Source organism: Gymnoscopelus microlampas (genome assembly GCF_963454915.1).
Source record: "Gymnoscopelus microlampas genome assembly, chromosome: 10".
NCBI classification, from domain to species: Eukaryota; Metazoa; Chordata; class Actinopteri; order Myctophiformes; family Myctophidae; genus Gymnoscopelus; species Gymnoscopelus microlampas.
Genome location: NC_139947.1, coordinates 32,605,781 through 32,619,002, shown reverse-complemented (window position 1 = coordinate 32,619,002; position 13,222 = coordinate 32,605,781). Strand labels below are relative to the sequence as shown.

Genomic DNA, 13,222 nt, shown 5'->3' with positions numbered 1-13,222 from the left:
CTACCTCTTCCCCTTTTCTACAATTCAGGAAGTTTATATGAATACTAACTGGCCTCAGTGGCCTCACTACTCCTCCCCGCAGCCTAAAAACTCTGAAGTTGAGAGTTTTCTAATAATATTAAATAGCTTAAAATGCATATCTGGTCAAGCTTGCCTATTTTGTCATTTAAGTTACCGTATACGTTATTGATCCCTGTGGGGAAATGTGTCTGCTGTATCTAAACCATCCTAACTATTAGGAGCAGCGGGCAGCCACTGAGCAGTGCCTGGGGACCAGCTCCAGTTGTACGACCACAGTGCCAGTGCCTTACTCAAGGTCATTGGAAGGAGTATGTCCCTAACATGCATGTCTTTTAGTGTGGGAGGAAAAGAATGTGCATATAGAAAGGCCCCTTTCAGTTTCAAACCCAGGATCTTCTTGCTGTGAGGTAACAGTGCCACACATAAAAACAGACAATATAAGCAGAGATAGATCACCAAGGGGCTATCCACACCATAATCAAGAATCTTATGAAGTTCTACAAATTGTTTCTTTCAAGTTATTGAAATAAAAATTGTTGTCAAAACTTTTGCTTCCCTCCTTGCTGTGGTGAGTACATTTTCACAAGTACAAATTCCTCTCCTTTTCAGGGGGGATCATCTGATTAGGTTTTTCAGTGTTTCACCATATTTGTTTAAGCTTTATTTATCCAGGAGAAGCTGCTGACCAAATGCTCTTTTTCAGCAACACCCTGCTTCACAATCGCACAGACACACGCATCAGAACTTGTGAACTGCCCAGTATAACCACAGTGTTACACTCTTAGCCACACTGACTGGGGAGCAGTTGAAGGTTCAGTGCCTTCCTGCTCAAGGGCACTTCAACGGTGTCGGGGGATTTTTTCTGCCAATCCGGGGAATCAAACCGGCAACCTTTTTGCCACAACTTCGCTCCTCTAACCTTTAGGCCACCGCTGCCCCCTGTATTACACAGTACATACAGCAATGACTGGCATCAGTATCAGTGCTTACTGAATTCAGAGTCAACTTTACTAGTGTATATTACATTTCTAAAATTAACAAGCCGTAATGGATCTTACTACTGCTTACCCTGCATATGTCATAAATACAACTTCTAGTTGAGGGGGTATACTCAAACAGCAGGGGCAACATATTAACTCCATGCTAAATCACAATAGTAACAATACAAAGACAGAAGAGAGAAGTAACACTTTAAGACTTTGTAACTGATACAATCATACTGCAGACACTGCAGAAGACACTAACGTTTTTGTTGTTTTGTAAATGTCCATCACATCGCTGTGTGTTGATTTCATACAGTTATATGTATGTTCTTTATTTCCTCAGTATGATCTACTGTATGATTCATATGCATTCATAGTAAATATGTAATATGCGCAGCTGCTCTGTATTCATGCCGTCTACTAACTCATAATACTAGAAATTGTTATTGGACTTCATTAGCTACCTTATTTAAAATATGATATAATATGATATGTTCGTCATTTGGCTGCTATAGTGTGTAAGGTATTCCACCACATATTGACTTTTTCCAAAGAAATACCGTATCATCATGTTGTATTTATTTATCATTGCAATTGATCTCGGCATGTTCTCTTTGCTCAATAATTACTGTAGCAAGTATCAAAATAACCTGGCCTTATCATAAGGCTCCATGTGCCAGAAATTACTTCCTGTTTGAACATTGAACTACTAGACCAAAATTGTCTCCAAGTAAGGACTGGTTCAATCTGATTGGCTGTTACTTCTTGAACTATAGCTAAACTTGTTGTTCATGCGGTGCAAAGTATAAACAGTATGGTACTGTTGCAACATTTTAGAATTTCCTGAAAGCTGGGCCTTGCAATCAATGTGACCTACAGTATATACTGTATTTCCTTCCTGGTGTGGTGGTCTTCCTTTGTTTTATTTCTTGATTTAGGCTGCACCTTTTCCCCATTTGTTTAAAGCACACCATTTCTGTTCAACTTATTTGTGGTGTCTGATGAGCCTGATTGATTAGTTCCACTTAGAAATGTACAAAAGCAATAAAGACAGCAGCACATGTAATTGCTTTGTGTTTATATTCAACAACAGATCATTGTAACTTAGGCTGCATTGTGCAATATTTTTGACCCCACTAGCAGCGGGGCTCAAGTATGGGCTTGTTCTATCTGTCCTTTGGACACATACTGTATTACTATTGGCTGGATTGCCATGAACCTTAATCATCTGGAGACGATGGCCTCAACTGATTTTAGTGACCCCTGGGCTGGGCCTTTCCTTTAGTCTAGTGACAGCATTTGGACAACATTTCCAATTGCACATAAGATACCTCAAAATCACAGAATGCAGCTTTTCCTTTTTTAATTATGGCTTTTTTTAAATCACTCTAAAGCTTTTGGTGTTAATGTGTTGAAAAGTGTTGATCCCTTAGTGAATATAGTATAGGTCTACTCCCTCCGCCCCCAATTAATAATATTTTCCTTTTTATCACGTGGCAATGAAGGGATCAGCCATCTAGAACAGAAATAATCAACTATCCTAATGGGTTAACAAAAGTACTGTAATGACTTGTGTTACATTGTAAATTAGATGAATGCTGTTTCCTTGCTTGACTTCTGCTGTTCATCAAACACAGTGCTAAACACACAAGCAGTAACTGTTGGCTAACTACGCCAGATTATAGATTCCTCAATAGCAGGACACAAACAATGCACAGGAATAGCAGTGAACAGGAAGAGGGGCAAACAAAAGCTACAGTATCGCTCAGCCAGCCCCCACCAACCACCTCAACTCACACCAGTGATCCTGACTCCTCTCAAATACATATTGACACTTAAACATTTGACAGTTGTAGCATAAAAGTCCTTCGTCCCGAGAGGGTCAAACAAAGGGATACTGCCTTCTAGGTTGTGAGAGCACAGTCTTGGGGGAAAGGGAAATGTCTAAGGGAATGGGACATTGACATAGGGGGCACAGTCAACACCTCTGGGGAGTTGTGAGCAGCGGAAAAGGCTTGTGTTAACTGGCTGTCTTTCAGCCCTCTTACTGGGCCAAGCAGAAGGAAAGTTAGAAACAGGGAAGTTGTTTCATGCACAGGGTCACAGGAAGGGAGTGATGTTCCTCTGTCTGTGTCTGTGAAGTAATAGGCCTACCTTCCTCGCTTAAGCCCAGTCCACACCAACGATCCGCAACGCAAACAGTTGCAACTTGCAACCACTTGTCTTGCAACCACTTGCAACAGGTCAATTCAGACTGCTACAATTTCTTGCAACTGGTTGCAAGTTGCAATTAGTTAGGTTGTGAATCATTGGTGTGGACTGGGCTTTAGGTGCCATCTGGAACTACCCCTCCTTCTTCAGAATCCTACGGAAGCCCACCAAGTGACAGTAAGGATTAGGGCAACACTCTTACTTCCTCTGTGTGTACAACCCCTACCCCCAGATCAATTCTCTGGCCTGGAGGTCTCTCCAGGCCAGAGAATGCCCTTTTGGTTTCATCTTGGCCAGCTGTAGCAATGGTACAAGTGGTCTTGGAGCTTCCTGGCATGCTCTGCCCCCCCAGGAACCTCAGTTGCATCTGGTAGTTTTCCCAACCCCATCTGTGGCAGTGTCCAGAGCTCCTGGTGCTGATCAGTGATGTAATGGTGATTTTTGGGTACTTGGGAACATTTTCCAGTGGAATGCTGTGGTGTCCTGTGTAGCGACCAAAACACCACTGGTGCTGATGTTCTCTTGTGAGAATGGTCAGCTGCTTTGCCAGCAAAGCTCTCCACAAGACCATCGCTCTTTGGGATTGCAGCGATGTATTAGTAGTTCACTCTGTGCAGGGGAGAAGAGGCCAATGACAGCTACTCTTTCCACTGCGGCTCCTACCGCTTTCTGTAGAGGGCACTTATGGGCAATGCACATTGGGGTCACAGCAACGATGACAGAAGGCAACACAGGGTATTAGACCCCAAAATGACCATGAGAGGCCCGACTATAGTTTCTCTCAGTCTTCCCCCATGAACTGGTGACTGTATTTAAAAGTTTGTGTTTTACATTTTACTAGCACAGGGGTAGGCAACCTTAGGCACGGGCACCAACATTGGCAAACCTTTCTCACTGTATGCACTTGACACCTTGCACATAATTCTACATTCATTCAAACTATGACTCGAGAGGGAGTCTGGGAGATATAGGTGGGTTATATTTATGGACAATGAAAATCTGCTGGAAATAATTTACTGGAATTAAACTTAATGTCGACATGACACACTAACTATTTAGAAAATAAAAACATGGCACTTTATTTCAAAAAGGTTGCTGACCTCTGCTGTACTGTCACTCGTAGCCTGAACATTTTTCAGGCAAACTTTAGGCCTATTTAAGAGTCCTTTTAACAGAGCCATGGTGCATAATGAAAGGGGGAAAGAATTAAAATATACTACCCAAAAAAGGAAATAAAGAATAACATAATGATAATTGAGGCCGAATAACACAATAATCATATTTCATCGTTCTATGTTCTATTTGACTCTTCCGCTAGGGGGAACACTGGACAACACCGCCACCACGTCACGTGACATGAGAAACCAAAATGGCCGCGCTTGTATATTGACGTCTTGAATAGCCAGCTACTTTTCTATTTGTTTCATTCTTAGTAGAATACTGTCAAACAACAGGTATTGTGGAGGAAGCGTCTCTGCCCATCCTCGTTGCTTTGGTTGGCCCGTTTTGAGCCCGAAGACAATCACGGCTGACACCTCTTTGTTTAAACGAGTTAGACGACTATGCACGTTAGCTTCTAATAGCAGCAGGCAGGCTAGCTGGCTCTGGCTGCCTCACATCAATACACTTGTTGAAAATTAAAGAGCATAGCTAGCTCACTTAGCTTACAATGGAGGAGTTGAGTGCCGACGAGGTAAGCTGACAGGCAGTGTAAAACAAGCCTTCTGATCAATTGGCAGCCAATAATTGTCATTTGGTGTTTCTGCGGCTTCCATCTTTGTATTGCCTTATTGCTTGTATTCTCACCCCCGATTCGAAGACCATACAGTAGTCTTCTTCAATGGCTAACCAACTAGCAACAACACCGTCTATGGACGATTTTGCTGCTAGTCGGCTAGCTATTGATGCTAAGTCGCCACATTACTCTTAACATGAATAATTGCATTGAATATAAATTCTATATTTGTTTTAACAGTGCATGTCAATGCATCTCGCTGAGCAATGTGAAATGAGTTATTATGGTGTAATATATTATGTACGAGTAACACGTCTGTACAGGTTGGTGTTTTTGTGTCACACAGAGGTTAGCATTCAGCTGCAAAGCTATAAATGCCTCAGCGTAAAAGGCTGACAAATCTAATGCTATTTGGGTGAGAAGAATACATCCTATAACAGGTCATGTCCTATCAGTCCGTGTGGTGTTTAATACATCATTATTTATTTATCCTCGGGAAATGTCATGCTTCGCCGGAATGATTGTCTAGACTAGAGCCTGGCTTTCGCGAAGCTAACATTGTGGCGACCGTTATGTTGCTAAAGCGTTAGCTGGAAATTAGCTTGCGAGGCGACTCAGCATAAAAACACAGCGGGCCACCATTGTGCAATCATCTGTCGGCTGTATCGTGTTGAGGTGACAGTTATTGACAGCAGCAGAGCCTTAAACTGCAATGACAAGCTGTGGGGGTTGTTAAGATACATCGTCCGTGCATCATAGTTATGGCTACTACGATTGAATTACCAACTGTGTGCGCGTACTAGCATAATTGTTTTGCTAACCAGCTGAGCGAGGGCTATAGCTAGTGGTGACATTTCCCCCCATTGTCTGTGGTGTAGGTTGAGCTGCATCTGTCTCTGTCCGACAACAAGGCCTATGGTGTCTTAGTAATAAATACTTAAAAGTGGTTATCATAATGACTACATACAATACTATATATCCCTTTATTTTGAGAGCCTACCTGGCTAGTTAATTCTTCTGAGACGGGTTAACCCAGTCATTTCTATGTCAACAACATAGGCTGGCTGCCTGGGGAAATCTTTAACACACAGTCCTCATAGTATGGCATGTTGTCTCACTTTTGTTCATTTGATATTAACTTGGTCTATTTAAAAAAAAGTCTATATACCTTAAACACTATATACCGTACGTCAGATAGTGAAAATGGCAAATCTACAAGCTCACAAAGCGTCAACTATTTTTGCAGAATGTTTGCTGAATGTTCATCCATTTTTCTCCATGCCCAAAATGTGATCAATACCGTCAGTTCTTATTAACAAGCCTTAAGTGTTACATCTATTGAGTCTATATTAAAATGTTTATGAATTTTCTCATCTGTATTAATTCAATTCAGATCCGTAGAAGGCGACTGGCTAGATTGGCAGGTGGGCAGACATCCCAGCCCAGCACACCCCTAAGTACCCCACTGACGTCCCCACAGAGAGAAACCCCACCTGGACCCCTCCCGGGACCCTCGGTGGCCGTATCCCAGCCTCTGCCACCAGCTGCCTCCCAATCATTGGGTCTAAATGTCCACAGTGGTACCCCTGCTACTTCCCCCATGGGCACCTCTGGTATGTAGAGCCACAAATACACAGAAAAATCCATAGCGTTAATTTAAGTCAATGTACAAATAGAACCAAAACCAAATTGACCTGTCTGTAAGGGTCTATTTGTTGCATTGAGTTAAAATGTTCACTGTGTATTGTGATTATTCTGCAGTTTATGGTTGTCTTCTTCAACGTGGTCCGTGCTTGGGATTGAAAACAAGTAGGATATGTTGTATGAAGTCTGTACTCAAAATTATGCAGTGCTGTACATGGCACACTTCACTTGAAGTCAGGGGATGACGCATATAGACAACAGATAAAACTGATGACGGATCCTGCCAGCTGTTCATAGAAGTCAACATTGAGCTATTGTATTTTCCTATAAAATTATGTCTTAGCATGACCCACTCAACCCTACTGTAGTGAAATCAGATGGCCTTGCTAGGCTTTGGCTTCGAGGCATGGGGCCATTGGGATGTAAACAAGGTACAACCTTGGTGACACGACTTCTGGACCTTGGTATGGACAGCCAAAGGCAGTCAAGCAACACTGAATACTGTTAACAAAACACGCACCAGTTTATTGTGTCAGCTAGTGTCCCCTTTTGACACTGTGTGGGCCCCACTGCACAGAATGGTAGATGATACTTTCACACGCTATATACGCTGCTCTAGAAATCACACAGTGCGTTGTGAATATGGATGAATACAATGGCAATCACCTGGCATTTTTGCCAGCTGTCCCCCACAATATGCTACCTTCTTTTGATTGATTGCTTTACAATGGGTAGATTCAATACCATGATGCCATTCTTTATTCCTTAAGGGATCAGGCTATGCTCCTTTCTTGATATTTGTCTGGATTTAAAGTAGTCCATGTTTTGCTTTGAAACTATTTGTTTATAATGTGGTAGAGAGTAACAAAGGCTAAGGTCGGCGTTCATGACCTTTATGTGATGTGTTTTTGTAAAGCCTGTTTACTATTGATTGCTTAAAGCTGATTACAGCCCACATCTTACTATGGATGAAAGGTCGCAAATTACTGTAACTGCTTGTAGGAAAGTAGAATCAAGAGGGTTTATTTTTGACTCACTCATATAGGTGCCAAACCAACATTTCACTACCTGTATGAGTGAATGGCAATTAAACCCTCTTAAGTCTTGATGCTATTGTCCTACAAGTTGGCAATTGAATTAGTGACCTTTCATTCACAGTAAGATGTGGTCTGCAATCTATAGCAAACAGCCTTTACAAATTACAATAACATAAAGGTGGTGAATGTTGACTTGACCTTTGTTAGTTCGATGTGGTTGGATAATATTTCCTGCTGTTTATATCCTATTAAGTGTTCTGTAGCAGAATGTGAAACTAAAAATGTCTCAGATTAACAATGTAATCCTGTCACTTGTCACACTTCTTGCTGTTGAGGGGTTGCTGCGCATAGCATTAGGTAGCAGGTCATTTAAGGTAGTTTAACATTAAATCAGTCATGCAGTGTGTTGTTGTAGTTGAGTGTGTGTACTAATACTATAGTGTTTTAACTATTCTTAGGTTGCATTTTATGCAGTTTTTGTCTATTGTTACTTTGCATCTAGCTTATTGTCTGCTGTAAATTTATTTATAACTGAGTTTATGGCTTAGACTAAATTTGGGTGGAAAAACACAAACGTTATCGGTTCAAATATTTTGTAAATGTATGCATTGCATAGCGTTTACGCAGGTAAACGTTAAACTAATTAGAATGAGTGTATAATTTCACTTTCTGTTTATGATTTTATGGCATATCCTAGTCAGTCAAGTTGATCTCTTTGTACTTATCTCGTTTGTACGTATTTGTTTCGCTTTGCTTTTCCAGGGGTGGCATTTGGCAGTCAGAGCAGTGAGGGCGTGAGCTCCCTCTCCAGCTCTCCCTCCAACAGCCTTGAGACTCAATCCCAGAGTTTGTCCCGATCCCAGAGCATGGACATTGACACCGCCTCCTGTGAAAAGAGGTGAGGATCTCCCTGCCACAGAGTGGCCTATTGTTTAGCTCTGCAGAGGACGTGTTGCTCAGTCCTTTTCAAGAATAATGGTTTTGATGGAACTTGAAGTCTGATATGTTGGTGAATACGATATTGTGTGTTCACAGTTGTCTCACTTCAGTTTACTGTCTGATGGGGATACAAGTTGCTGAATACTAAGGCTGAACCACCAGTCAAACCCATACACCATTGTCAGTATTCTGCAATAAGAACTCTCATGTACCTCGTTTTAGCCCGCTTCACGCAGTCACTAGACTGCCTGGTGAACTGCTCCAAACCAGGGAGAGAGCTACTGGTTGCTGCCGGGCACAAACAATAAAGCATTTGTGCTGGTGCCATTTTATTGTGAAAACGTTATAAGAGTAACTCATCCCACTGAAACAACACACAGCGTTGTTCTGAACACGTTTTTGTTTCTCAAACAGTTCTACTCTTTCTGAGTATACTGACGCCTTAGCTCAGTCAGAGATTAGGTTTGGGGGATAATCATTTTAATTGGTATACCTTTGAAAGTTAATCTGATCTTCTGATCCTCAGAATATACTTGGGGTTTAGATCAACAATGTGTAGTGACCTCTCATTTAATTTCTAGTTTTATAACATTCCCTTTAACATTACCCTTTCACCATTAGTAATGTCCTTACGTTTTTAATGAATTAAAATGACTAATTTATAATGGCGGGTGAATAGCAGTCAATAATCAGTACTTGAGGTTCACATTGATTTATCTTGGATATGGTTCCCCATGTTAATATTTCTAACGAATGAGATGAGGTGACAAAAGGGGAACGGTGATCCTAGATCCGGTCTCCCACACTGAGGTGGTGTGTGTGTTGATTTGTGGAAGAAGTGGTCGAATGAGCAGAACTGTGTTTATCCCAGTATGTCCCAGGTGGACGTGGACTCAGGGATAGAGAACATGGAGGTGGAAGACAGCGACCGCAGGGAGAAGAGGAACTTGGCTGAAAAGGTAAACGGACACAGGCAGGGATCTTAAAACAATTCCCACCAGGGTAAAACATGCATATACACTTACAAAGTGATGCGCGATTGTGTGTTACTGTGATTTTAAAGATAGGAAATGACTGATAAAACCCCTGTGAGACTTAGAAAAGCATCTTGGCTCAAAGGAATAAAAAAGAATAAAGAAAGAACAATAGAATCAATATGACAAGAAGAGACAACTCTGATAACAGCGTCTACCCATAGCCTGCCCATGTGATCAAACTCTTTTTGAGATCAAGTGAGTCTAGGAATTAATATGGGAAAGACTTGAGCTTTTTTGTTTAATTGATAATCCTGGAAGCTAAGTGGGTACTTTCCACACTTGCTATTTTTGTCTTCTTAAATTCAACCTTGTGCTGCCTCTTGAGAAATGTCGGTGATCTGCGTCACATTGAGTTTGGTTTGGCTACACATGTATACATTTTTACTTAACAGTTTGGCAAGTTTGACATTGAAATCAAGTTCACACTGAAGTGGTGGAAATCCCCACCACGAGTATAAAGCAAGAGCAAAATGGATGCTGAGTGAATAAATATGGTGTATGCCGTTCACCTTCCATTTGTGTTTGCACTTCAGGAATCCTCTGCCAACCCAGATGTCTCTGAAGAGCAGGCTCTACAGCTCATCTGTAAGATCCTCCGCGTCTCCTGGAAGGAGCAGGACAGAGATGTTATTTATCTCCCTTCACTTGCCTCTGAGTTCCAGCAGAACCCTAAAGATGGTAGGTCACAGATATGCTGGAGGTCACGGAGAGGCATCCCAATGATTAGAATAAAATACTTGGGTAACCTCTGAAAAGTGTTTGTTTGCTCTCACTAGACACATTAGAACTACATGTTCTGTTTGTGGTTTATACAGTGTTATTTTCTGTTATTTTAGTGTACTCTGACTTCAAAGACCTGATTGGCCAGATCCTGATGGAGGTTCTCATGATGTCCACCCAGTCTCGTGTCCACAACCCATTTGCCAGCCTGACTGCCACCTCACAGCCAATCGCAGCTGCCAAATCTCCCGATCACCGTCTGACGCTGATTCAACCCTCCAGTCAGGGAAGCAGCCCTATGGCCCCCTGTGCAGGTTCATTTGGAGCCAGCTCTCTGTCCAGGCAAGTACCAAGGAACTACAGCTAATGACCAACTCATTTCAGACAATCATAGTAGAAGAGGCATTGAAGATACGGATCTTTTAAAAAAAAGTGTATTTTTGCTGATTTAGGAGGGATCATCCTGTGTTAAATGATTTTTGCCAACCCGTGTCTCACAATGTTGTCCACAGTCTGTATGGGTCTAGCCCACACCCGATGAATCTGAATCCAGCCAGGATGACCTCCCCATCTCTTCCCACCCCAACCTCCCCCACCGTGCCATCGCCCCTATCTACCCCTCAATTTGTTGTGCCCCCAAGTCCACCCACAGCCACTGTTCCTCCAAGGCTTTCCCTCAACACCCCATCTGCCCCCATGCCAATCTCCCAGCGCTACCGCCCTTACTCTGTCACCTCTCCCTGGGGAGCTCTCACCCCACCTAGCCCAGGCCCCAGAGGAGGTAGTGTTTCTATGCAGTCCCCGAGCTCTGCTGGGCTTCCTGTGCCCCCCAATACCCCAGCCCTTCCACCTCCACCCAACCCCCAGCTCCCAGCCCCCAGTTCACCCAGACCTCGCCCCCATCCTACCTCCATGCCCTTGCCCATGATGCCCCCTTCGCCAAGGTCGAGAGCCAGACGAGCTGCCTTTGCCTCCCGGATCCCACCGTCTAGGTACCTCATCGGCCATCTCTGACAATGTGTGATGCACCTGCCAGCTAGCCTACTAAAGCTTTAACCTTCTGCGACACACATGCAACATAGAGCCAAACCCTCTTGGTAACGTGATGTGATTAGGGTGTGAATTAATTAACTGGCTATGCAACATCTGGCTGTCTCCTTTTGTTAGACTGGCTTCATTCTAATTTAAAGCTGCTTGCATGTGTTTTACAAATGCTTGTGGTTACAGTGGATGGAGTGTGACAGGTGGTTTTGTACATTCTTCTTTGCAGTGCGACAACACTCAACAAATGAGGAGGAAAGGGCTTAAGGCTAAAACACATTGGCTGCGAATGGCGCACGTCAAATCAGCTGCCCCATTATTGTCTTAGTGCAACCTCCACACCAGCGGTGCTAGACGTGCGCTAGCGTTCCTGGCGCTGGCGTTCCTTTACACCATAGTTCTTTTTACAGGTGCCTCTGTGTGGTGAAAATCCTTTTTTTTGGTATGCATTCGGTTACGCGTGGGCATGAAACTCTTCTTCTGCCCCTGTAGCAGATTCCCGTAGCAGATTCCCATTGCAGACTAGCACCAACCTGTTGTTGTCGAAGGCACAATGGATGAGGAGAGACTGATTGTTGAAAGAGAGAAATATCCAGAGTTTTCTTTTTTTTATATATATTTTTGAGGGTTTTTATGCCTTTATTTTAGGACAGTAGGCTGACAGGAAATGGGGAGAGAGATGGGACGGGGGGGGGAGACATACAGCAAAGGTCATCGGGAACGGGAGTCGAACCTGCGACACGCTGTCAAGCTGGATTACCAGTGTATGTGGTATGCGCCTGGACCGCTAGGCCAGCGGACGCCCCAGAAATATCCAGAGTTGTGGCACACAATTGGGTCACTATAAAAACCTTCCCAAAAAAAGAAGAATGCCTGGTGAGCCATAGCTCTGGAGATTTGCTATTCAGGTGAGGAATCAAATTGCCTGGACTAGCCTACTCGGACACAACAAATGTCCCGCACTGTGTGTGTTCTCAATGGTGTTCTCCCTGCAGCGTGTGGCAGCGTGACGCTTCCTGTTGGTGCTACGTGCGGCAATTGCGCACTTGCGCTGTGCAGGCAGTGTGTTTTCTGCTTTAGGAGCACTTTACATTTCCTTTCTGAATGCATTACTACATAATCTCATATGACTGTGAGACGGCACAATTATTGAGAAACATGTGCTTTGACGTGTGTCAAATATCGAACCACTAATAGTACTGATTAATCTAGTTAACAAGGAAAACCTTCCAACAAACTAGCATCACTTCTGCATCCTTTCCTTCATGCTCCTTTCTTCTCCATCTATTCCTCTTGTGTGATCTTTGTCCGTTCTACATCTTTATTTGTGTTTTCCAAAGTCCAACCTTTCTCCTGATTCTACATCCTCATACATCATTATTTTCCTCCAACCTTTTTCTCTCTCCCTTTCTTCCTGTCTTTGTTTTACTCTTCACACCAGTCCCCTCTCCTTCCTATTCTTTGCCCTCTCTGACGTGTCTCAGGATAGCAGTGATGAAGAGTCTGATGAGGAGGAGGATTTTACAAAGGTTCAGTTTGAGTCAAGGTACACCATTGCACGGTGTGTTTGTGTGTATGTGCACACTCGTTTTCAGTTGCGGCCTACTGCATGCTTCGGCGTTCCCAGGTTATCTACCCTCTAACAGTCCACAAATGCTGCAGCACCGGGATTCCAAAAAGGAAAAATGGCTTGCAGCAATGTTTAATACAAAAGATGCATGAACTGTACAAGAAACGCAGGAACTGTACATTTCATGCATAATTCACAGCACACCAACAGTATGATGTAGAAACCTATGATGGAGTTTTAACGATGCTTTTTTTTGGTGGCGGGGGGGCTTTTTTAAATGCCTT

The 13,222-nt window shown here is 43.1% G+C and overlaps 1 protein-coding gene across 2 annotated transcripts in view; it reads left to right on the top strand.

Moving 5' to 3' along the window:
* The first annotated feature begins 4,587 nt into the window (after positions 1-4,587).
* Positions 4,588-13,222, top strand: part of ube4b (ubiquitination factor E4B, UFD2 homolog) — a 28,697-nt gene continuing 20,062 nt past the window's right edge. The window contains exons 1-8 of one of the 2 annotated variants that reach the window (XM_084070249.1): positions 4,588-4,908; positions 6,344-6,563; positions 8,394-8,529; positions 9,442-9,529; positions 10,141-10,285; positions 10,444-10,669; positions 10,840-11,319; positions 12,810-12,914. In XM_084070249.1, the coding sequence (XP_083926375.1) occupies positions 4,885-4,908; positions 6,344-6,563; positions 8,394-8,529; positions 9,442-9,529; positions 10,141-10,285; positions 10,444-10,669; positions 10,840-11,319; positions 12,810-12,914 (1,424 nt within the window). In that variant the 5' untranslated portion in view covers positions 4,588-4,884. The remainder of the gene's footprint in view (positions 4,909-6,343; positions 6,564-8,393; positions 8,530-9,441; positions 9,530-10,140; positions 10,286-10,443; positions 10,670-10,839; positions 11,320-12,809; positions 12,915-13,222) is intronic. The other variant, XM_084070250.1, reaches the window with a different exon arrangement.